At 51.7% G+C, this 23,595-nt stretch overlaps 1 protein-coding gene across 3 annotated transcripts in view; it reads right to left on the bottom strand.

Moving 5' to 3' along the window:
* The window catches only part of mybpc2a (myosin binding protein Ca), a 112,057-nt gene that overhangs the window by 65,684 nt on the left and 22,778 nt on the right, over positions 1 to 23,595 (bottom strand). For all 3 annotated transcript variants that reach the window (XM_085969737.1, XM_085969739.1, XM_085969738.1), the window contains 6 exons: positions 18,319 to 18,396; positions 12,804 to 12,952; positions 10,461 to 10,578; positions 8,391 to 8,436; positions 4,551 to 4,607; positions 2,512 to 2,681 (listed from right to left, as the gene is read on the bottom strand). In XM_085969737.1, the coding sequence (XP_085825863.1) occupies positions 2,512 to 2,681; positions 4,551 to 4,607; positions 8,391 to 8,436; positions 10,461 to 10,578; positions 12,804 to 12,952; positions 18,319 to 18,396 (618 nt within the window). The remainder of the gene's footprint in view (positions 1 to 2,511; positions 2,682 to 4,550; positions 4,608 to 8,390; positions 8,437 to 10,460; positions 10,579 to 12,803; positions 12,953 to 18,318; positions 18,397 to 23,595) is intronic.

Raw genomic sequence — 23,595 nt, 5'->3', positions numbered from 1 at the left:
ACCGGCCTTATTCAAATTTGGCGGGTGAGCTGCTTGGCGGCAAACAGGCAGATTGAGGCCTCAGGATGGAGCTGGGGGGGGGGGGGACGGCCGCCAGATAGGTACTGACGTAAGAAAACTACTAGGCACTTGGTCTGAGTATTAAACAAGGCTTTAATCAACTGTTTTTCAACATGGAGATCTAGTTGTGTCCTTCACTAGTTCCTGTTAAAGAATGTCCTGAGCAAGCTGTTCCCGTGCCTGAGTATTTATACTCTCCCTGGACAGCGCCACCAGCAGGCCGCCCAGTATTATTTCATAAGTCATTTCCACATGAATGACAAGATTCATGTCAGGTAAGTTGCAGAGGAGGTAGGCTCGTGATCGCGAAGGGTGGTTGGGGGGTTGGGGCCGGGAGGGGGGGGCAGCAGTCTCGTGGCGGCGCCGGCCTGGATTATTTTTTTGGGGGGGCCCACAAAAAGAATTCGACGCTTACCTCTGGCCGGGCCGCTTCGGTTCCATCGCCCGTGGAACTGGTCGGGGAGCGACCTAAAATGGCGAGCGGGGTCCGATTTACGTCGCAACCCTAAATTTCCGTATTTAACAGGGGCCTGTCGCCTGAATCAGGCGGGCGCTTCGGACACCCGGCATTAGGCCCCTTTATAAAATGGCAGCAGACGCACCGTCGGTGCTAAGGAGACCGACTCCATTTTGCGGCTGTTACCGTCCCATTAACACCAGGGTGTGAAGAAATTGACCCCTGTATTAAAACTAATACCTGGCGGGCAAGTTGTATTTCAATAGAGTGACCAGCGGATATAGGCGAGAGCAAAAACAAGGTGCATCAGTATCGACACCACCGTGTCAGCCAATGAGTGGGAGGCGGAGCGTGACTTTGGCAGGGCTCACAGCACACAGTCTAGTTACTCGGCCTACAGAGTCTATTTAAAGAGTCTCCACGAACTACAGCAAATAGAACTCGTGACTGAAACTACAGCAACGCCTCCCGATAGAAGCAGGATTATTACACCGATAGTTAAACAATACAAATTCTGCGCGTAAAATCAATCCCAGTCACTTACAGCAGTGCGGTCTCCAGGCGTGATTGACAGAGGGGAGGTTGGAATTCAGGTTGGGACTTGTGGTGTCACTATATGCAGCCTTCTTTATATGGCATCTCCAAAAAGGTGTTCAGTGTGTGCGAGTGTGCGTGTATTGAGTGTGGGGGTGTGTGTGTATTGAGTGTGGGGGTGTGTGTGTATTGAGTGTGGGGGTGGGGGTGTATTGAGTGTGGGTGTGTGTGTGTATTGAGTGTGCGAGTGTGTGTGTATTGAGTGTGTGAGTGTGTGTGTGTATTGTGTGTGCGAGTGTGTGTATTGAGTGTGCGAGTGTGTGTGTGTATTGCGTGTGCGGGTGTGTGTGCATTGAGTGTGCGAGTGTGTGTATTGAGTGTGCGAGTGTGTGTGTATTGAGTGTGCGAGTGTGTGTGTATTGAGTGTGCGGGTGTGTGTGTATTGAGTGTGCGAGTGTGTGTGTATTGAGTGTGTGAGTGTGTGTGTATTGAGTGTGCGAGTGTGTGTATTGAGTGTGCGAGTGTGTGTGTAGAGTGTGCGAGTGTGTGTGTAGAGTGTGCGAGTGTGTGTGTATTGAGTGTGCGAGTGTGTGTATTGAGTGTGCGAGTGTGTGTGTATTGAGTGTGTGAGTGTGTGTGTATTGAGTGTGCGTGTGTGTGTGTATTGAGTGTGCGGAGGTGTGTGTATTGAGTGTGCGAGTGTGTGTGTATTGAGTGTGCGAGTGTGTGTGTATTGAGTGTGCGGAGGTGTGTGTATTGAGTGTGCAAGTGTGTGTGTATTGAGTGTGTGAGTGTGTGTGTATTGAGTGTGCGAGTGTGTGTGTGTATTGAGTGTGCGAGTGTGTGTATTGAGTGTGCGAGTGTGTGTGTATTGAGTGTGCGGGTGTGTGTGTGTATTGAGTGTGCGGGTGTGTGTGTGTGTATTGAGTGTGCGAGTGTGTGTGTATTGAGTGTGAGAGTGTGTGTGTATTGAGTGTGCGGGTGTGTGTGTATTGAGTGTGCGGGTGTGTGTATTGAGTGTGCGAGTGTGTGTGCATTGAGTGTGCGAGTGTGTGTGTATTGAGTGTGCGGGTGTGAGTGTATTGAGTGTGCGGGGGGGTGTATTGAGTGTGCGGGGGGGTGTATTGAGTGTGCGGGGGGGTGTATTGAGTGTGCGGGGGGGGTGTATTGAGTGTGCGGGGGGGGTGTATTGAGTGTGCGGGGGGGTGTATTGAGTGTGCGGGGGGGTGTATTGAGTGTGCGCGGGGGGGGTATTGAGTGTGCGGCTGTGTGTGTATTGAGTGTGCGGGGGGGTGTATTGAGTGTGCGGTGGGGGGGTGTATTGAGTGTGCGGTGGGGGGGGTGTATTGAGTGTGCGGGGGGGGTGTATTGAGTGTGCGGGTGTGTCTGTCTCTCAGATGTTCCATCCTCCCATCACCCCCCGCCCCCCCACCTCAGGTTATGGTCGGAGATCCACTCACAGTCACTCTTCTTTTCCACCCTCTTTTTCTTCTTCAGTCTCTTCAGCATGCCCCGTAGATCAGTGATGCCGTACTCAAATGCAATTTTCTCATAGTCGCAGGGCTTGGCACTTTTCAGGATTTCCCAGACATCAACCTCCTCAGGCGGAGGTGCTTCAACTTTGGCTGCTCTGTAAAAATAACAAAAGCCAGTGAAGTAAAGCAGCCACAAATACACGGGTAAAAAGGGACGTCAGGGACGTTGGAAATAACAACAACTTGCCTTTACACAGCGCCTTTAACAAAGCAAAACGTCACAAGGTGCTTCACGGGCGCATAATCAAACACAGATTGGCACCGAGCCAAATAAGGAGACTTTAGCACAGGTTTGGTCACAGAGATAGGGTTTGAGGAGCATCTTAAAGGAGGAGAGAGGAGCGGAGAGACGGAGAGGTTTAGGGAGGGAGTTCCAGAGCTTAAAGACTAGGTCGCTAACGGCACGGCCGCCAACGGTGGGGCGAAGGATGTGGTGGATGGACAAGAGACCGGAACTGAAGGAGCGCCAGAGTTCTCGGAGGGTTGTAGGTCTGGAGGAGGTTACAGAGATAGGGAGGGGGGGGGCGGTCGAGACCATGGAGGGATTTGAACATAAGGATGAGATTTTTTTAATGGAGGTTGACATGAATCAGTCATTCATGAAAGAAAGACTTATGAAATAATACTGAGCGGCCTACGGGTGGCGCTGTCCAGGGAGAGTATAAATACTCGGGCACAGGCCCAGCTTGCGCAGGACATTCTTAACAGGAGCTAGTGAAGGACACAACTAGACCTCCATGTTGTAAAACAGTTGATTAAAGCTTTGTTTAACGCTTAGACCAAGTGCCTAGTAGTTTTCTTACGTCAGTAGTGTTCAGGGATCGGGAGCCAATGTAGGTCAGCGAGCACAGGGGGCGATGGCTGAACGGGACTTGGTGCGAGTTAGGACACGGGGCAGCCGAGTTTTGGATGAGCTCAAGTTTATGGAGGGTGAAAGATGGGAGGCCGGACCAGGAGAGCATTGGAATAGTCAAGCCTCGAGGTCACACAGGCACGGATGGGGGTTTCAGCAGCGGATGAGCTGAGGCAGGGGCGGAGTCATGCTATATTTATGGAGGTGGAAGAAGGCAGCCCGAAGCTCAGCAACAGGTCAAATCGGACGTTGAAGTTGCGAACCCTCTGGGTCAGCCTGAGACAGTGGACAGGGAGGGGGATGCAATCGGAGGCTAGGAAAGGGAGGAATTTTATCAATGGGGCGCGTTGGGGGTGGGACTGCTGCTTGTCGGGTTTCAGTCCCGCCCCCAACAACGTCCGGCCAACCCACGCTATTTTCCCTTGATTGATTGACCTTGTTAAGCCTGCCCCCCCTGCGGGCTTAGCCGGCCAATTAAGGGAAAGCCGGTGACAGAGGACGTCAGCGTATGACATTTCATCTGTCAAAAATTTTTGACAGATGAATTGTCAGCGCTTGACAGCTTTGAGAAGCTGTCACTTAAACACTGACAATCTCTGTTCTAAGGTGAGCCCCTGTACTCAAGACTCATCAAACCTCTTTCCTGAGCAGAAATCAGATGGCTGCTGCATCTGAGAATGCAGCAGCCATTCTGTCATCTCTGCCGTTGAGATGAGGCACCTTCGGATCCTCAACGGCTGAAGCCTGCAGAAAGAAGCAAAGGTAAGGAAACTTTTTCTAACACTTTACACTCACCTGTCATACTTACCTGTCCACACTTGCACCCATCACTCACCTCCACAGCGCACGTTTCGATCCCTCTCACCCCCGCAGACCCACTGCTTGCCTCGCTGACCCTGGCGAGGTTCGCAGTCGTCGGGAAGCCCGCACTTGCAGGGGTAAAATGGGGATAAGCCTCTTAACTGCCTGTTAACTACCTGTTCAACTCAAGTCAGGCTTGGGCCCACAACCTTCTGACTCCAAGGTAAGAGCGCTACCAACAGAGCCAAGCTGCTGCTTATATAAATACATGTTTACACACTCACAAAAATCTCATTCACTCCTCCCCTACCTTTTCTTCAGAAGTCCACTGAAATCAAGTTCCCCGGCATCAACTCCAGCTTCCCCTCTGCAAGAGAAAGTGGCACATCTTAACATAACGATCAATATTTTTCGGTGTTACGCTCAGATTTATCTCTCTCTGCGAAGTTCTCCGCCCTTCTTCCGAAGGTACATAGTCTTACATAGCATTCACAGCGCAGAAACAGGCCGTTCAGCCCAAGCTGGTCTGTGCCGGTGTTTATGCTCCACACCAGCCTCCTCCCACCCCTCTTCATCTCACCCCATCAGCATATCCTTCTATTCCTTTCTCCCTCATGTACTTATCCAGCTTCCCCTAAAATGCATCTCTGCTATTCGCCTCAACCACTCCCAGTCAAAACTGAGATGAGGAGAAACTTCTTCACTCAGAAGGTAGTAAATCTATGGAATTTGCTACCCCAGAGAGCTGTGGAAGCTGCAACATTAAATAAATTTAAAATGGCGATAGACAGTTTCCTAGCAGATAAGGGAATTAGGGGTTACGGGGAGAGGGCAGGGAAGTGGATGTGAGTCTAGATTCGGATCAGCCATGATCCTATTGAATGGCGGAGCAGGCCCGAGGGGTCGTATGGCCTACTCCTGCTCCTACTTCTTATGTTCTTATGGTAGTGAGTTCCCCATCCTCACCACTCTCTGGGTAAAGTCGTTTTTCCTGAATTCCCTATTGGATTTATTAGTGACTATCTTATATTTATGGCCCCTAGTTCTGGTCTCCCCTGCAAGTGGAAACTTCTGCTCTCCCCTGCAAGTGGAAACTTCTGCTCTATGTCTGCACTATCAAACGCTTTCGGAATCTTTAAGGCCTTTATTGGGTCTCCCCTCAGTCGTCCCTTTCCTGTAAGTATATCTTGTTGAGGTGTGGTTCCATTTGCTGTGGCAGCCCTACACTACCTCACCCAAGGGGCCATCTTTCCTTTGTGAGCCCAGATAGTCCTGGATCAGGTTCAGCCATGATGCCATTCATGGTTGAATGACTGGCTAATAGGCACCATCTATTCTGACACAGGAAGAGTGACCACTTGGGCAAGATACCAAAGAGCAAATGGTTCCCTGGAATTGTAAATGGGTACATAAGAATTAGGAGCAGGAGTCGGCCACACGGCCCCTCGAGCCTGCTCCACCATTCAATAAGATCAAGGCTGATCTTTGACCTCAACTCCACTTTCCCGCCCGATCCCCGTATCCCTTGATTCCCTTAAGATCCAAAAATCTATCTATCTCAGTCTTGAATATACTCAACGACTGAGCATCCACAGCCCTCTGGGGTAGAGAATTCCAAAGATTCACAACCCTCTGAGTGAAGAAATTCGTCCTCATCTCAGTCTTAAATGGTCAACCCCTTATCCTGAGACTGTGACCCCGAGTTCTAGACACTCCAGCCTGGGGAAACAACCTCTCAGCATCTACCCTGTCAATCCCCCTCAGTATCTTACATGTTTCAATGAGATCACCTCTCATTCTTCTAAACTCCAGAGAGTATAGGCCCAATCTACTCAATCTTTCCTCATAGGACAACCCTCTCAGCCCAGGAATCAATCTAGTGAACCTTCGTTGCACCGCCTCTAAGGCAAGTATATCCTTCCTTAGATAAGGAGGCCAAAACTGTGCCCAGTACTCCAGGTGTGGTCTCACCAAGGCCCTGTACAATTGTAGCAAGACTTCCTTACTCTTATACTCCAACCCCCTTGCAATAAAGGCCAACATACCATTTGCCTTCCTTATTGCTTACTGTAGCAGCATGCTAACTCTCTGTGTTTCCTGTACGAGGACACCTAAATCTCTCTGAACACCAACATTTAATAGTTTCTCACCATTTAAAACATATTCTGTTTCTCTATTCTTCCTACCAAATCGAATAACCTCACATTTCCCCACATTATACTCCATCTGCCACCTTATTGCCCACTCACTTAACCTGTCTATATCCCTTTACAGGCTCTTTGTGTTCTCCTCACAGCTTACTGTCCCACCTAGCTTTGTATCATCAGCAAACCTTGCACTCGGTCCCTTCATCTAAGTCATTAATATAGATTGTAATTAGCTGAGGCCCAAACACTAATTCTTGCGGCACCCCACTAGTTATAGCCTGCCAACCGGAAAATTGTCCATTTATCCCTACTCTCTGTTTTCTGTCCGTTAACCAATCCTCTCTCTGTGCTAATACATCACCCCTAACCCATGAGCCCTTATCTTGCATAGCAACCTTTTATGTGACACCTTATCAAATTCCTTTTGGAAATCCAAATATACTACATCCACTGGTTCCCCTTTATCCACCCTGCTAGTTACATCCTCAAAAAACTCTTTCCCTTTCATAAAACCATGTTGACTCTGCCTAATCATATTATGATTTTCTAAACACAGGAAACTTTGTGCTATCCGGAGGTGAACCATCCGGCAAGCTGGAGCCACCGGCAAAAATCAGGAGCCGTTTTTTATTCTTTTTGTTTGTTTTCTTTGCTTTGTTTGAACAGTCAAGCACTGCAAGGTTTGTAGCTATAGCAACAGCTTAGCTATAGACGCTTGCAGCCACACCCAAGTGTGAAGATCTCCGTATCTTTCAACATTAACTCTGGAGTGTACGGCAGTTTTGAGGGAACGACAGCAGCTCGGTCCCGTCGGTGCCGGATAGCACAAAGTTTCCTGTTCCCTGTTACCACTTCCTTAATAATGGATTCCAGCATGTTCCCGATGACTGATGTCAGGCTAACTGGCCTGTAGTTCCCCATTTTCTCTCTCCCTCCCTTCTTGAATAGCGGGGTTACATTTGCTACTATTTGCTTCCAATCCGCTGGGACCATTCCAGAATCTAGGAAATTTTGGAAGATCACAACCAATGCATCCACTATCTCTGCAGCCACCTCTTTTAGAACCCTAGGATGTAGGCCATCAGGTCCAGGAGATTTGTCGGCTTTTAGCTTTTCAAATACTTTTTCTCTAATGATATTCATTACTTTAAGTTCCGTACTCTTATTTGCCCCTTGGTTCCCCACTATTTTTGGTATGCTTTTTGTGTCTTCTAATGTGAAGACAGATACAAAATATTTGTTTACAGCCTCTGCCATATCCTTAATCCCCATACGATAGCGTAGTGGTTATGTTACTGGACTAGTAATCCCGAGAACGTGAGTTCAGTTCCTACCGTGGCAGCTTAAGAATTTGAATTCATAAAAAAAACCTGGAAATAAAAAGCTGGTATCAGTAAAAGTGACCATGAAGCTGTGGGATTGCCTTTAAAACCCAACTACAGGAAACTTTCGTTTAAACGGAGGTTAAATCTCCGGAATGCTCTATCCACCGACAAAATTCAGGAGTCGGTTCAGATAACTTTTTTTTACTTTTCGTTGCTTTTTTTCTCCATTCTTGGCTCTGCACGCATCTAGCTGAAGCTGTTGCTTAGCTACAGAGACGCTTGCAAGCTGCGCCGACTGTTTTGAGGGTTTGTTGCTTCAGACGGAGCTCTGAGCTCCGTATGTTTTAACATTAGCGCTGGTTTCTCCGGCAGTGTTGATCGACCGGCACCAGCTCGGTCCCATCAGTGCCGGATACCAGAAAGATTCCTGTAAATGTCCTTTCGGGAAGGAAATCTGCCACCCTTACCTGGTCTGGCCGATAGGTGACTCCAGACCCATACCAATGTGGTTGACTCTTAACTGCCCTCTGAAGTGGCCCAGCAAGCCACTCAGTTGTATCAAACCGCTATTTTCAAGAATAAGGCCCACCACCATCGGGGCAAATGGGTATGGGCAATAAATGACAAAGAATGGATTGATTAAGGGTGAAAATAGTGAAGGAAGGAAAGATTACTCACGTGCGCTTGAAAGCTGTCAGAATGTTATCACCCTCCTCTATGGACTCTGTAGAGAAATTAAGGAAGGCTTAGAAAGGCAACACAGGGTAATCAGGGACAGACAGCACATATTTGCAAAGGGCGGATTGAGACCAATTGAATCTTGCGGAAATCACAGGAAAACATAAAGGGAGTGACACACGAGTGACTTGTTACTATTAAAAAAAGTGCCAGAGTAATTGGCAAAGACTAGAGAACGTGGGCTTTTCAGCTTGGAGATAGAATAGAAGCGCAGGTCCACAATCCCTTATCTGAAACCCTTGGGGCCAGATGTGTTTCGGAATTTTTCGGATTTCAGAACCCATAGGGGTATCTGCAGCTCTTTTTGACATTTTCACAGTGAAATTAAACTCAAAATCACAAAAAATACCAGCGAGCAGCAGACGCACGTGTGACTGGTAGCAGCGCTGAGACACAACTGACGCCTCACACCTGCGCGGGTCAAGCATCGGCCGCATCGGGTCACGTGTGGCGCCACTCCGGGTCACGTCGTGCACACGAGTGACGCTCCACGAAAAAACTTTCGGTTTTCAGAGCTTTTCGAATTTTGGAATTGCGGATAAGGGGTTGTGGACCTGTATATGATTTTTAAAAAAGGGAACCGAACAGGTAAATAAGGACAAGGGGACACCGGTTCCAACTAGCGAAAGGATGATATCAGAGAATTCTCTTTCCACAAAGAGTGATCAATATGTGAAATGTATTCTCAGGTAGAGGAATGGAGGAGAACATTTAAGCACTGGGGTGTTATTACAGGAAAGGTGTGACTGCACTGGAGAGGGTTCAGAGGAGATTTATAAGGATGTTGCCTGGGCTGGGGAAATTTAGCTATGAGGAAAGATTGGATGGGCTGGGGTTGTTTTCTTTGGAACAGAGGAGGCTGAGGGGAGACTTAATTGAGGTGTATAAAATTATGAGGGGCCTAGATCGAGTGGATAGTCAGGACCTATTTCCCTTAGCAGAGAGGTCAATAACCAGGGGGCATAGATTTAAAGTAATTAGTAGCACGGTGGCATAGTGGTTAGCACTGTTGCCTCACAGCGCCAGGGACCCGGGTTCGAATCCGGCCTCGGGTGACTGTCTGTGTGGAGTTTGCACATTCTCCCCGTGTTTCCGTGGGTTTCCTCCGGGTGCTCCGGTTTCCTCCCACAGTCCAAAGATGTGCGGGTTAGGATGATTGGCTATGATAAATTGACCCTTAGTGTTAGGGGGATTAAATACGTGGGGTTACGGGGATAGGGTGGGGTATGTGTTGGTGTAGGGGTTACGGGGATCGGGTGGGATATGTGTCGGTGCAGGCTCGATGGGCCGAAATGGCCTCTATCTGCACTGTGGGGTTTCTGTGTTTCTGTGAGTAGAAGGATTAGAGGGGAGTTGAGGAGAACTTTTTTCACCCAGAGGGTTGTGGGGGGTCACTGCCTGAAAGGGTGGTAGAGGCAGAATCCCTCATCACATTTAAAAAGTATCTGGATATGCACTGGAAGTGCCGTAACCTACAGGGCTACGGACCAAGAGCTGGAAAGTGGGATTAGGCTGGATAGCTTTTTCGGCTGGCACAGACACGATGGGTCAAATGGCCTCCTTCTGTGCCGTAAATTTCTATGATTCTATGAAACAGTTGGATCTTGCAGAGTTGTGGGAGGGAATGTGTGAGGTCTTACGGGATGGATGAATTGAGATGGCCAAAATGGCTTTTCCCATCTGTAATTGTCTTGCGAAATAGTGCCATGGAGTCTTTGACATCTACTGGAACAGGTAGTCAGGGCCTCATTTCAACATATCATCTGAAGGGCAGCACCCTCCGACAATGCAGCGCACCCTCATTACTGCACTGGGGTGCTACCATAGTTTTTGAACTCAAGCCTCTGGAGCGGGACTTGGACCTACTGCTCTTAGACCCAGAGGTAAGAGTACTACCAACTGAGCCAAGCTGACACACTTAAAGCAGGTTGGCGTCAGTAGGCAACAGCATTGAGCGTTCTTACTTAGCATAAAGTCAGGCAGGATTATCTCTGAACAGAAGCTTCTTACCGTCAACGGAGAGGTCAAAGGCCACGCTGTCGAACTGATCTTTCAAGGTCACCTCACACCTGTAAGCACCTGCGACAGTCTTGTCAACTTTAGTTATCTTCATCTCAAAGGTGTAAATCTGTGGAGAGACAGTTTATGATTCATTGTCTTAACTGATTTTTTTCCCCATGACCTGCCCATCCTCTCCCTGCTAGTCCTCTTGCATCTCTGCAACAGCTGGTCTCACCTGTCTGTCTTTGCTTAGCAATCTGGGGCCAGTGTTTTTGCACTTACTACCAGGCCTGGTCTTGTTGGAGAGTTGGAAACTGCAGTCATCTACTTACCCGATTCCACACTCCTTGAGCAATGTTCCCGGTTACAATAGTGTACCCAAGGAAATAATGGCCTGCATATTGGCTTAAATGAGACCTTACGGTGTCAGCCGTGTCTCAGTGGGTAACCTCTCTCGCCTCTGAGTCAGCACAAAATCCAGGCTTACACTCCCAGTGCAGTACTGAGGGAGCGCTGCACTGTCGGAGGTGCCGTCTTTTGGATGAGTCGTTAAACCGAGGCCCCGTCTGCCCTCTCAGGTGGACGTAAAAGATCCCACGGCCACTATTTTGAAGAAGAGCTGGGGACTTCTCCCCGGTGTCCTGGCCAATATTTATCCCTCAATCAACATCACTAAGATAAAACAGATGACCTGGTCATTATCACATTGCTGTTTGTGGGAGCTTGCTGTGCGCAATTTGGCTGCCGCATTTCCTACATTACAATAGTGACTACCCTTTAAAAAGTATTTCATTTGGCTGTAAAACACGTTGGGTCGTCCTTAAGACGTGAAAGGCGCTATATCAATGTGCGTCTTTTTTAATGTGTCATTCACAAGGCTCTGATACACAGCAGGTGAGTAACACAACTGGACAAAGATGTCATAAAAGAGTCTCACTGAGGCAACCTTCTTGATTGGCCCAATGGGCAACTGTAATAAAATAATAATAATAATAATAATAATCAACTTTATTGTCATTGTTAGTGCACAAGTGCAGTACAACGAAATGTAGGCTTGCGGCTCCCGAGAGTGTACATTTAGATTAAGACATTTAAACATTCAACATTCATTTGGCTTGTAATACATTAACATAAACATAATAAAGTGCATTGGCAGATGTGCAGGCTTTAGAGTTTATTTGTGGAGTTCAGTAGGATGACAGCCCTGGGAAAGAAGCTGTTCCTAAATCTGGTCGTTCGGGTGCAAATGCATCTGTAGCGTCTCCCAGATGGCAGGAGGGCAAACAGACTGTGGCTGGGGTGGGTAGGGTCTTTGATGATGGTCCGTGACCTCCGTAAACAGCGTTTCTGGTATATGTGCTCTATGGTCGGTAGAAGTCTAGAAAGAGCCGGCACAGACACAATGGGCTCGATTTTCCAAGCCCCGAGGAGGCGGGTTTGGAGGCGGGAGTGGTGGGAAAATTGCAGAATCGGGGGGGGCACGAACCCACCCCGCCCCCAACCCGCCTCCGTGCCAATGTCCCAGGAGGCGGGTACCCAACCTGTGCTGGGAGCCGCCTCCCCGAGGCGGAAAGGGGATTAGTGCCAATTAACTGCCTGTTAACAGGTAGTCAACAGGCAGTTTTTTGCCTAATCCCTATTTTTAGCCCTGAAGTGTGGGCTGTCCGACGGCTCTGAACCACGCCAAGTTAGCGAGGCGGACCGTGGGTCTGCAGGGGTTGGAGGGGTCAAGAGATGTCCGGTGTGCAGGTGAGTGATGGGTGCGTGTGAGCAGAGGTAAGTGTGTGAGGTGAGTGTAAAGTGTTTTAATAAGTTTTACTTATCTTTACTTTCTCCTGCAGGCTTCCTTCCTTCAGTTCTCGGGAGTCCCTCAGCTCACCAGCACAGAAAGCCGAATGGCCGCTGAACTGTCAAAAGCTGCAGCCTCTGCTTTCTGGTCTGGAGAGCGCTCTAACTGAGTCTGAGTAGAAGGACACAAGTTAGAAGACAGATTGTCAGTGTTTACAGCTTCACAGAGCTGTCAAACACTGATTTTTCATCTGTCAAAAGCTCTTGACAGATGAAATGTCAATCGCTGACGTCACCAGTAACCAGGTGTCCCTTAATTGGCCTGCTGAGCCCGCTGGGCGGGCTTAACAAGGTCAATCAAGGGAAAATAGCGTGGGTTGGCCACAAGTCAATGGAGGCGGGACTACAACCCCAAAAGTGGGAGTCCCGCCTCCAAAAGCTCCCCATTGACAAAATCCAGCCCAAGGGGTCAAATGGCCTCTTTCTGTGCTGCTAAGTTCAACAGCCGAGCCATCTGAGAGGCTACCTGGAGCCGTCTCATCCTGTACAAAGACCCTGCCTCACCTTTGCCTTGCCATCGTACGCCTCCGTGAACTGGTAGAGCTTTCCAGCTTTGCTCCCCAGATCCAACCACTTTCCCTTAAACCACTTGATGGTTGGCTTCTTGAGAAGACTACCGGACTCAACCTTCGCCGTCAACGTGATATTTTCACCTGTTGAAAAAAAAAACAGGAAAACATCAGTCAACCCCTCCCAATCATCTTGCTCTCTGTTCCCTCCAGAACTCAACAACATCCCGATAAATCCCAAAGGGAGTGGGGCATGAGGACCCAGCAGAGATTCAGAGCTTGCTTCTGAATTTATCTTCGCAACCTCGGCGTCCGATTTGACCCTGAGCCGAGCATCTGACTCCATAACCTCTCCGTCACAAAGACCGCTGTGGTAAACCACTGTTAACCTGTACATGCCTGTGTGGTAAACCACTGTTAATTCTGTACAAGTCCAGGCATGTCTCAGCCCCTGGCTCCACCCCTAAGCCCGGGTATAAAGGTGACTCACCACCCTTCCCCCGGGAGCTCTTAGGATGGATTCACTAGCAGAGGCATGCTCTAGTTCTTAGTCAATAAAAGCCTACTTCATATAAGTCCATTTCGTAGTCTTTGGTATTGTTGATAGCGCATCAATTTTATTGACTAATTTTCAACATGGAGCAAATCTTGAAGCCGGAACGTTTAGACCTGGATTCTCAAGCAGCAGATGCAGCCAATAGCTTTGAACACTGGCTGAGCTGTTTCGAAGCCTTCCTGGAGGCCTCCAGCACTACTGTCACTACAGATGACGCGAAACGGCTTGTCTTGAACTCACGGGTGAGCCACCGAGTCTACTCGATCATCCGAGACGCCACTACTTACGCGGCCGCCATCGCGACGCTAAAGGAACAATACGTGAGGCCTGTTAACGAGGTCTACGCCAGACACCTCCTGGCTACCCGAAAACAGCGCCCCGGGGAATCGGGCGCCGAATATTTACTGGCACTGAGAGTCCTCGGCCGGAACTGTAATTGCAAAGCGGTGACGGCCAAGGAATGCACGGAAGACCTGATCCGAGACGCCTACGTAGCCGGCATCAGGTCCAACTATACTCGGCAGAGGCTGCTGGAACAGAGGGGGCTCGACCTGCAGAAGACGGTGGCCCTCGCTAACTCGTTAGACGTGGCCCTCCAGAACATGGACGCCTACCCCCCTGACCGGATGGCCACGTGGATGCCACGGGAGCAGCCATCTTGGGACCCGGTAAGGCCACAAGCCGCCAGCAGCCCAACTACAGCTGCAATGACCAGAGGCCAGAAATGCTACTTCTGCGGCCAGGCCAAGCACCCCAGACAGCAATGCCCAGCAAAGGACGCGACCTGCTCCAAATGCGGCAAGAAAGGCCACTACGCGAGAGTGTGCAAGGCGAAATCGACCCCCAATTCCAGCAGTGCCGCGTGTGAACCGTACAGGCCGCCATTTTGGACCCCACCAACCACGTGTGAGCCGTGCGGGCCGCCATTTTGGACACCACCAGCCGAGGGGGAGCCGCCATCTTGGACACCATCTCGGGACCAGGCCCTCGGCGCGGGCGAATACTACAGCGACCCACCAACCTCGACGATGGCCTCCATCACCCTGGACCAATCTAGGCCCCATCAACTAGCCAGGTCCATGATGAACGTAAAGGTAAATGGCCATGCCACAAATTGCCTTTTCGACTGCAGAAGCACGGAGAGCTTCATCCACCCCGACACGGTGCGACGCTACTCCCTATCGGTTATGCGCACACGCCACCAGGTCTTTATGGCCTCAAAGTCCCATACGGTGGACGTCGGCGGCTACTGTGTAGCGACTCTGACAGTGAACGGCGTGGAGTACAGAGAGTTTAAATTCCTCATCCTGCCACAGCTCTGCGCTCCCGTACTGCTAGGATTAGACTTCCAGTGCCATCTGGAGAGCGTCACGATGGCATATGGCGGGCCCCTGCCCCCACTTACAGTCTGCAGCCAGCAGAATTTAAACACGGCGCCGCGCAAAGTATGCAGCCTGTCCACCCTGAAGGTCAAACCCCCCCCGTTGTTCGCTAACCTCGCCAAAGACTGCAAGCCAATTGCTACTAAAAGCAGGCGGTACAGTGCCGGGGATAGGAGCTTTATTAAATCAGAAGTACAAAGACTCCTGAGGGAAGGGATTATCGAGGGCAGCACCAGCCCATGGCGAGCCCAAGTGGTGGTAGTAAAGACCGGCGAAAAACAACGCCTAATTATTGATTACAGCCAGACGATCAATCGATACACGCAATTAGACGCATACCCACTTCCCCGCATATCTGACATGGTCAACCAGATAGCACAATACCGGGTATTCTCGACGATTGATCTGAAGTCGGCATACCACCAGCTCCCCATCAGGCCTGAGGACCGCCAGTACACGGCCTTCGAGGCTGCCGGTCGCCTCCACCACTTCCTCCGAGTCCCCTTCGGCGTCACCAACAGGGTCTCAGTCTTCTAAAGGGAGATGGACCGGATGGTTGACCAGAACGCGCTGCAGGCCACCTTCCCCTATCTAGACAACGTCACCATCTGCGGCCATGACCGGCAGGACCACGACGCCAACCTAGAAAAATTCCTCCGTACGGCCCAACGGCTGAATCTGACATACAACAGAGAAAAATGTATGCTCCGCACCGCGCGCCTCGCTATTCTTGGCTGCGTGGTGGAAAACGGAGTCATCGGCCCCGACCCCGACCGAATGCGCCCCCTCCTGGAACTACCCCCCCCCCCACTGCCTAAAAGCCCTGAAGAGATGCCTAGGGTTCTTCTCTTACTACGCCCAGTGGGTGCCCAACTATGCGGACAAAGCCCGACCCCTCATCAAGTCAACCTCCTTCCCCCTGACGGCAGAGGCCCGTGTGGCCTTCACCCTCATAAAAGAGGACATTGCGAAGGCCACAATGCACGCAGTGGATGAGTCCATCCCTTTCCAAGTGGAGAGCGATGCATCCGACTTCGCCCTAGCCGCAACCCTTAACCAGGCGGGGAGACCTGTGGCCTTCTTTTCACGGACCCTCCAGGGCCCCGAAATTCGACACTCCTCAGTCGAGAAGGAGGCCCAGGCGATAGTGGAGGCTGTACGGCACTGGAGGCATTACCTGGCCGGTGAACGTTTCACCCTGCTCACTGACCAACGGTCAGTAGCATTTATGTTTAACAACAGACAAAGGGGGAAAATCAAAAATGATAAGATATTGCGGTGGAGGATTGAGTTATCCACCTACAACTACGATATCTTATACCGGCCCGGGAAACTTAATGAGCCCCCAGACGTCCTATCCCGTGGGACATGTGCCAACGCACAAGTCGATAGGCTACGGACCCTCCACAATGATCTCTGCCACCCGGGGGTCACCAGGTTCTTCCACTTTATTAAAGCTCGCAACCTGCCTTACTCCATCGAGGAGGTCAGGACCATGACCAGGAACTGCCAGGTCTGCGCCGAATGCAAACCGCATTTTTATAGGCCAGACAGGGCACACCTGATTAAAGCCACCCGCCCCTTCGAACGTCTCAGCGTCGATTTCAAGGGGCCCCTTCCCTCCTCTGACCGCAACACGTACTTCCTCAATATTATTGACGAGTACTCCCGTTTCCCCTTCGCCATCCCCTGCCCGGACATGACCAGCGCCACAGTCATCAGGTGCCTCCACGACCTGTTCGCCATATTTGGCTTCCCCAATTACATCCACAGCGACAGGGGCTCGTCGTTCATGAGCGACGAGCTGCGCCAGTACCTGCTCGAGAAGGGCATAGCCACGAGCAGGACTACCAGCTACAACCCCCGGGGTAACGGACAGGTAGAGAGGGAGAACGCAACGGTGTGGAAGACCACCATGCTCGCCCTAAAATCCAAGGGCCTCCCAATCTCCCGCTGGCAAGATGTCCTCCCCGATGCGCTCCACTCCATACGATCACTGCTCTGTACTGCCACAAACGCCACCCCTCACGAGAAGATATTCGTCTTCCCCAGGAAATCCACCTCGGGGACATCACTACCGCCATGGCTGACGTCTCCGGGACCCGTCCTGCTCAGGAAACACGTGAGGAGCCATAAGACGGACCCCCTGGTCGAAAAGGTTCACCTCCTCCACGCCAACCCACAGTACGCCTACGTGGCGTATCCTGACGGGCGGGAGGACACAGTCTCAATTCGAGACCTCGCACCCTCAGGTACCACCCGAAACACCATCGATCACCATCCACTACCTCCACCCACCACCACTACCCACGACGCACCACCGGGGTGTCTACCACGAACTGACAACATGCCGGTGCCATCCCTACCCCGAGAGGACGACACGCCAGTGCTCCGTCCCACGCGAGAAGCGGCCGCGGGCAAAGAACCGCCGCAACCGGCACCACGAAGATCATTACAGCAGACAAGACCCCCGGAGAGACTTTCGTATACGAACTTTTGAAACACTTCACCCCGCCGGACTCTTTTTAAACGAGGGGTGAATGTGGTAAACCACTGTTAACCTGTACATGCCTGTGTGGTAAACCACTGTTAACCCTGTACAAGTCCAGGCATGTCTCAGCCCCTGGCTCCACCCCTAAGCCCGGGTATAAAGGTGACTCACCACCCTTCCCCCGGGAGCTCTTAGGATGGATTCACTAGCAGGGGCATGCTCTAGTTCTTAGTCAATAAAAGCCTACTTCATATAAGTCCATTTCGTAGTCTTTGGTATTGTTGATAGCGCATCAACCGCCTACTTCCACCTCCATAACATCGCCCGTCTCCGCCCCTTGCACTGCTGTAACCCTCATCCCTGCCTTTGTTACCCCCAGGCTTGACTATTCCAACGCTCTCCTGGCCGACCTCGTGTCGACCCATCACCCCTGTGCTCGCTGGCCTACCTTGGCTCCCGGTCGGGCAACGTCTCATTTGTAAATCGTGTTCCAATCCTTCCATGGCCTCGCCCCCCTCCCTATCTCTGTCATCTCCACCAAACCTACAACCCACAAAATAACACACAGAATACCCGCCCACTACCCCCCCCCGCTCCGAGTCTCTCCGCTTTACACCAAAAAAGCTAACCTCCCCAAGATTAGGACATAGGAACAAGTGTAGGCCATTCAGCCCCTCGAGCCTGCCCCACCATTCAATTAGATCACGGCCGATCTGTATCTCAACTCCATTTACCCGCCTTAGCTCCATATTCCTCGAAAACCCTTGCCGAACAAAAATCTAGCACTCTCAGTCTCGAAAGCTCCAATTGACCCCAGTATCCACAGCCTAGAATTCTAGATTTCCACTACCCTTTTTGTGAAAAAGTGCTTCCTGATTTCCCTTCTAAATGGCCTAGCTCTAGTTTTAAGATGCTGTTCCCCCTTGTTATCTACCCTGTTGCAACCTTTCGACATTCGAAACACCTCGATCCGTTCCACACCTGCCCCCCCCCACCCTTCGACCTCCTACACTCACTGACACCGCAATTGTCACTCTACACAACAGCAGAGCAATAGTTTCGGCTTTCCGCACAGACTCACCAATGCAAGTTGTCAGCGATTCAGGTTTCTCGACGAAGAGGCCAGTAAGTTGTTGGCACGAGTCAGAGGGGGCCGTGTCTGTGAAGAACAAAAAAGATTCAATCACTTCAGGAACCCTGCATTAGACAGCTCGCTGGTCGTGGGCGGCAGGGGACCGTGTTAACGCAATGCTACTCAAGAAACTTTCTACCAAGGGCCACTCTCAGGAAAGCTACAACACCCCACGTAAGAATATAGACGTGTTTTTAGAAGATAGGGGCAGGAGTAGGCCATTCGGCCCCTCGAGCCTGTTCCGCCATTTAATGAGATCATGGCTGATCATCCAAATTCAGTACCCTGTCCCTGCTTTCTCCCCATATCCCTTGATCCCTTTAGCCTTAAGAAATATATCTAACTCCTTCTTGAATATATTTAATGAATTGGCCTCAACTGCCTTCTGTGGTAGAGTATTCCACAGGTTCACCACTCTCTGAGTGAAGAAATTCCTCCTCATCTCAGTCCTAAATGGCTTACCCCTTTGATATACCTATCAATTCATCCAATGAAAAGCGACGAGTTAAGAAAGTAACTATAGGTTTTTATTGGCTAAATAACAGAGCCCACCCTCGTGGGTGATCGGATACAACAAGGAGGAATGCCAGCCAGTCGACTACCTTTATACCTGGGCAGGTAGGTGGAGTCATGGGCGGAGTCAGCAGTGGACAGCCCAGGTATAGCAGCGTGACAAGAGGCGACCTCGTATAGTGATACAACAGTGTGAACAGTGATGACCATAGAGTAACGATATAACAGTGATAACTATAGTGTAACGATAGTGAACGATAAAAGTGGTTTACCACATTCACCCCTTGTTTAGATTTGAGTCCGGCGGGGTGAAGTGTACTACCAGTTCTGGTATGTCAGTCTGTCCGGAGGCCTCGTAAGCCTTTCTGATCGTCGCAGCGGCGGTGTTGCATTATCCGGTGTTAATGCTGGTGTCTGCGTGGTCGGCGAAGGCTCGTGGGGTTCCGGCATGCCGTCTACTTGGTCTGGAATTGGGGGGGTGGTGGGGGGGGTGAAGGTGGTGTCTCCGGAGTGCCCGAGGGTGCGAGGTCTCGTAAGGAGACTGTGTCTGGGTATGCCACATAGGCGTACTGGGGGTTGGCGTGCAGGAGGTCCACCCTCTCGACCAGGGGGTCCGTTTTATGGGCCCTCACGTGCTTTCGCAGCAAGACGGGCCCCGGAGAGGTCAGCCAGGTTGGTAACGTGGTTCCCGTAGTCGACTTCCTGGGGAAAGCAAACATTCGTTCATGGGGGGTGGCGTTGATGGCAGTGCAAAGTAGTGACCGGGTGGAATGCAGCGCTGCCGGGAGGACTTCCTGCCAGCGGGAGGTTGGGAGGCCCTTAGACTTTAAGGCTAAGAGGACGGCCTTCCATACCGTCGTGTTCTCTCTTTCTACCTGGCCGTTCCCTCGGGGGTTGTAGCTGGTGGTCCTGCTTGCAGCAGTACCTCTCGCTAGTAGGAACTGACGGAGTTCCTCGCTCATGAAGGAGGAGCCCCGGTCACTATGTATATAGTTTGGGAACCCGAACAAGGCGAAGAGGTCGTTCAGGCATTTAATGACCGTGGTACTGGTCATGTCTGGGCAGGGGAAGGCAAAGGGGAAGCGGGAGTACTCATCAACAATGTTGAGGAAGTACACATTACGGTCAGAGGACGGGAGGGGCCCCTTAAAGTCGATGCTCAGGCGCTCGAAGGGGCGGGTGGCCTTGATCAGGCTTGCTCTGTCCGGCCTAAAGAAGTGCGGTTTGCACTCGGCACAGGTCTGGCAGTTCCTGGTCATGGTCCTGACCTCCTCGATGGAGTAGGGCAGGTTGCGGGCCTTAATGAAGTGGTAAAGTCTGGTGACCCCGGGGTGGCAGAGGTCGTTGTGGAGGGTCTGAAGTCTATCACTTTGCGCGCTGGCGCATGTAATTCGTGACAGAGCATCGGGGGGTTCGTACAGCTTACCTGGCCGGTACAAGATATCATAATCGTAGGTGGAGAGCTCGATTCTCCACCTCAAGATCTTGTCATTCTTGATTTTGCCCCTCAGCTTGTTATTAAACATAAAAGCGACCGAACGTTGGTCGGTAAGGAGGGTAAATCGTTTGCCTGCCAGGTAGTGCCTCCAGCGTCGTACCGCCTCCACAATCGCCTGGGCCTCCTTCTCGACCGACGAGTGTCGGATCTCAGGGCCCTGTAGGGTCCTTGAGAAGAAGGCCACCGGTCTCCCCTCCTGGTTAAGGGTGGCGGCTAGGGCGAAGTCGGATGCATCGCTCTCGACTTGGAAGGGGATGGACTCATCCACTGCGTGCATAGTGGCCTTGGCAATGTCTCCCTTAATGAGGGAGAAGGCTGCACACGCTTCCTCCGTAAGGGGGAAGGATGTGGACTTCATGAGGGGTCTGGCTTTGTCCGCATAATTGGGCACCCATTGGGCATAGTAGGCGAAGAGCCCCAGGGTTCTCTTCAGTGCCTTTGGACAGTGGGGGAGGGGTAGCTCCATGAGGGGGCGCATTCTTTCGGGGTCGGGGCCGATGACTCCGTTCTCTACTACACAGCCGAGGATGGCAAGGCGCGAGGTGTTAAACACACATTTATCCTTATTGTAGGTGAGGTTCAGCCGTTGGGCCGTACGGAGGAATCTCTCCAGATTAACATCGTGGTCCTGCCGGTCGCGGCCGCAGATGGTGACGTTATCTAGATAGGGGAACGTGGCGTGCAGCCCGTTCTGGTCAACCATCCGGTCCATCTCCCTTTGGAAGACCGAAACCCCGTTGGTGACGCCGAAGGGAACCCTAAGGAAATGGTAGAGGCGGCCGTTCGCCTCGAAGGCTGTATACTGGCGGTCCTCAGGGCGGATAGGGAGTTGGTGATAGGCCGACTTAAGGTCGATGGTGGAGAATACCCGGTACTGCGCAATCTGATTGACCATATCAGATATGCGGGGAAGGGGGTATGCGTCCAGCTGGGTGTACCTGTTTATGGTCTGGCTGTAGTCGATGACCAGGCGGTTTTTATTGCCGGTCTTAACGACCACGACCTGGGCACGCCAGGGGCTGGTGCTCCCCTCGATGATGCCCTCCTTCAGGAGACGCTGCACCTCAGAGCTAATGAAAGCTCTGTCCCCGGCGCTGTACCGCCTGCTCTTGGTAGCGACGGGTTTGCAGTCGGGGGTGAGGTTAGCGAACAGGGAAGGTGGCGGGACCTTGAGGGTGGATAGGCCGCAGGTGTTACGCGGTGGGCGGTTTAAAATCTGCTGGTTGTCGACTGTGAGTGGGGGGAGGGGTCCGCCGTATGCTAGCGTGACGCTTTGGAGGTGGGATTGGAAGTCTAGGCCTAGTAGGACGGCAGCGCATAGCTGGGGCAGGACGAGGAGTTTAAAATTTTTATACTCCGTACCCTTAACCGACAGGGTCACAACACAGTAGCCGCTGATGTCTGTGGCGTGTGACCTCGATGCCATCGAGATCCGGTTGCGCGTTGGCAGGACAGGGAGGGAGTAGTGGCTCACCGTGTCTGGGTGGATGAAGCTCTCCGTGCTTCCGCTGTCGAACAGGCAGGTCGTGGCGTGGCCGTTTACTTTGATGTCCATCATCGACTTGGACAGGTGATGCGGGCGGGCCTGGTCCAGTGTGACGGAGGCTAGTGTATAGCTGAGCGAGTTGTTGTAGTCTGCGGTTGAGGCGGTAGTCGGGTCTAGAGGCATGGTGGCGGTCGGGCGTGGTGGGTAAAATGGCGTCTCCCACGAGGTTGGACAAAATGGCGGAGAAGATGGCTGCCCCCATAACTCACATGAGGCACTGCTGGTGTCGGTTGCCTGTATCAAAGATGGCCGCCCCCATGACTCACATGTGGGGATGCTGGCCTCTGTTGCCTTGAAGGAAGATGGCCACCCCCGCAGCTCGCATGAGGCACTGCTGGCCTCTGATGATCCACCTCTGCAGGCCTTAGCGAAGTGGCCTTTCTTCATGCAGTTTGAGCAGGTAGAGTTCCTGGCTGGGCAGCGCGACCTCGGGTGTTTCGCCTGGCCGCAGAAGAAGCAGCCGGCGGCCCGATCGCGGGGGTCCGATGTCGGAGCCGGTACCGGGGGTGGCGGTCTCGATCGGGTCCGGGACGCCGACGCTGAGGTAGGTCCCAGGGGGGTTGCTGCGGGGGGTATCGCGGTCGGGGTCGGTCCCAAGTCCCAGGGTCGCGAGTTACAGTACCTTGAGTATGCCTCGAGGTCCCGATGGACCACCTCTAGAGAGAGAGCGAGGGCTGCAGCTTTGTCCAGGTCGAGGTCCCTTGCTTCCAGTAGTCTTTGCCGTGAGTAGTCGGACCGCAGGCCTTTCACGAAGGCATCGCGGACATTGTCTTCAGTATTTTCTGCCGCCGTTACCGCTTTAAAGTTACAGTCTCTGCCGAGTGCTTGTAGCACCCGTAAAAATTCCTCCACGGGCTCTCCTGGCTGTTGCGGGCGGGATCTTAGGAGGTGTCTGGCATACATAGAATTTACCGGGGTTTGGTACTGTCTTTTCAGCCGGTTGATGGCGTCCTCGTATGTTTTAAGGTCCCGGATGAGTGCGAATACTTTAGGGCTCACTTGGGCGTTCAGAACTCTTAGCATGGATTTCTGAGGCACGCCGGATTCTCCCAGGTAGGCTTCGAAGCAGCTCAGCCAGTGTTCGAAGTCGAGGGCTGAGTTTGCTGCCTGTGGGTTTAGATCCAGGTACGGTGGTCTGAGGGCTCGCAGCCAGGCCGGCTGCTGTGGCTGTTGTAGCTGGGCGTCTGGCTGGTCGCTTGGCTGGTCGTTTGACTGCTCAGGTGTCGACATTTTAAAATTTAGCCAATAAAATTGATATACCTATCAATTCATCCAATGAAAAGCGACGAGTTAAGAAAGTAACTATAGGTTTTTATTGGCTAAATAACAGAGCCCACCCTCGTGGGTGATCGGATACAACAAGGAGGAATGCCAGCCAGTCGACTACCTTTATACCTGGGCAGGTAGGTGGAGTCATGGGCGGAGTCAGCAGTGGTCAGCCCAGGTATAGCAGCGTGACAAGAGGCGACCTCGTATAGTGATACAACAGTGTGAACAGTGATAACCATAGAGTAACGATATAACAGTGATAACTATAGTGTAACGATAGTGAACGATAAAAGTGGTTTACCACACCCTTATCCTTAGACTGTGACCCCTGGTTCTGGACTCCCCTGCCATCGGGAACATCCTTCCTGCATCTAGTCTGTCTAGTCCTGTTAGAATTTTA

This window comes from Somniosus microcephalus, chromosome 28 (genome assembly GCF_052327205.1).
Source record: "Somniosus microcephalus isolate GS21.2 chromosome 28, FLI_Smic_1.0, whole genome shotgun sequence".
NCBI classification, from domain to species: Eukaryota; Metazoa; Chordata; class Chondrichthyes; order Squaliformes; family Somniosidae; genus Somniosus; species Somniosus microcephalus.
Note: the sequence above shows the minus strand (reverse complement) of the source record. Positions and strands in the feature narration are given on the sequence as shown.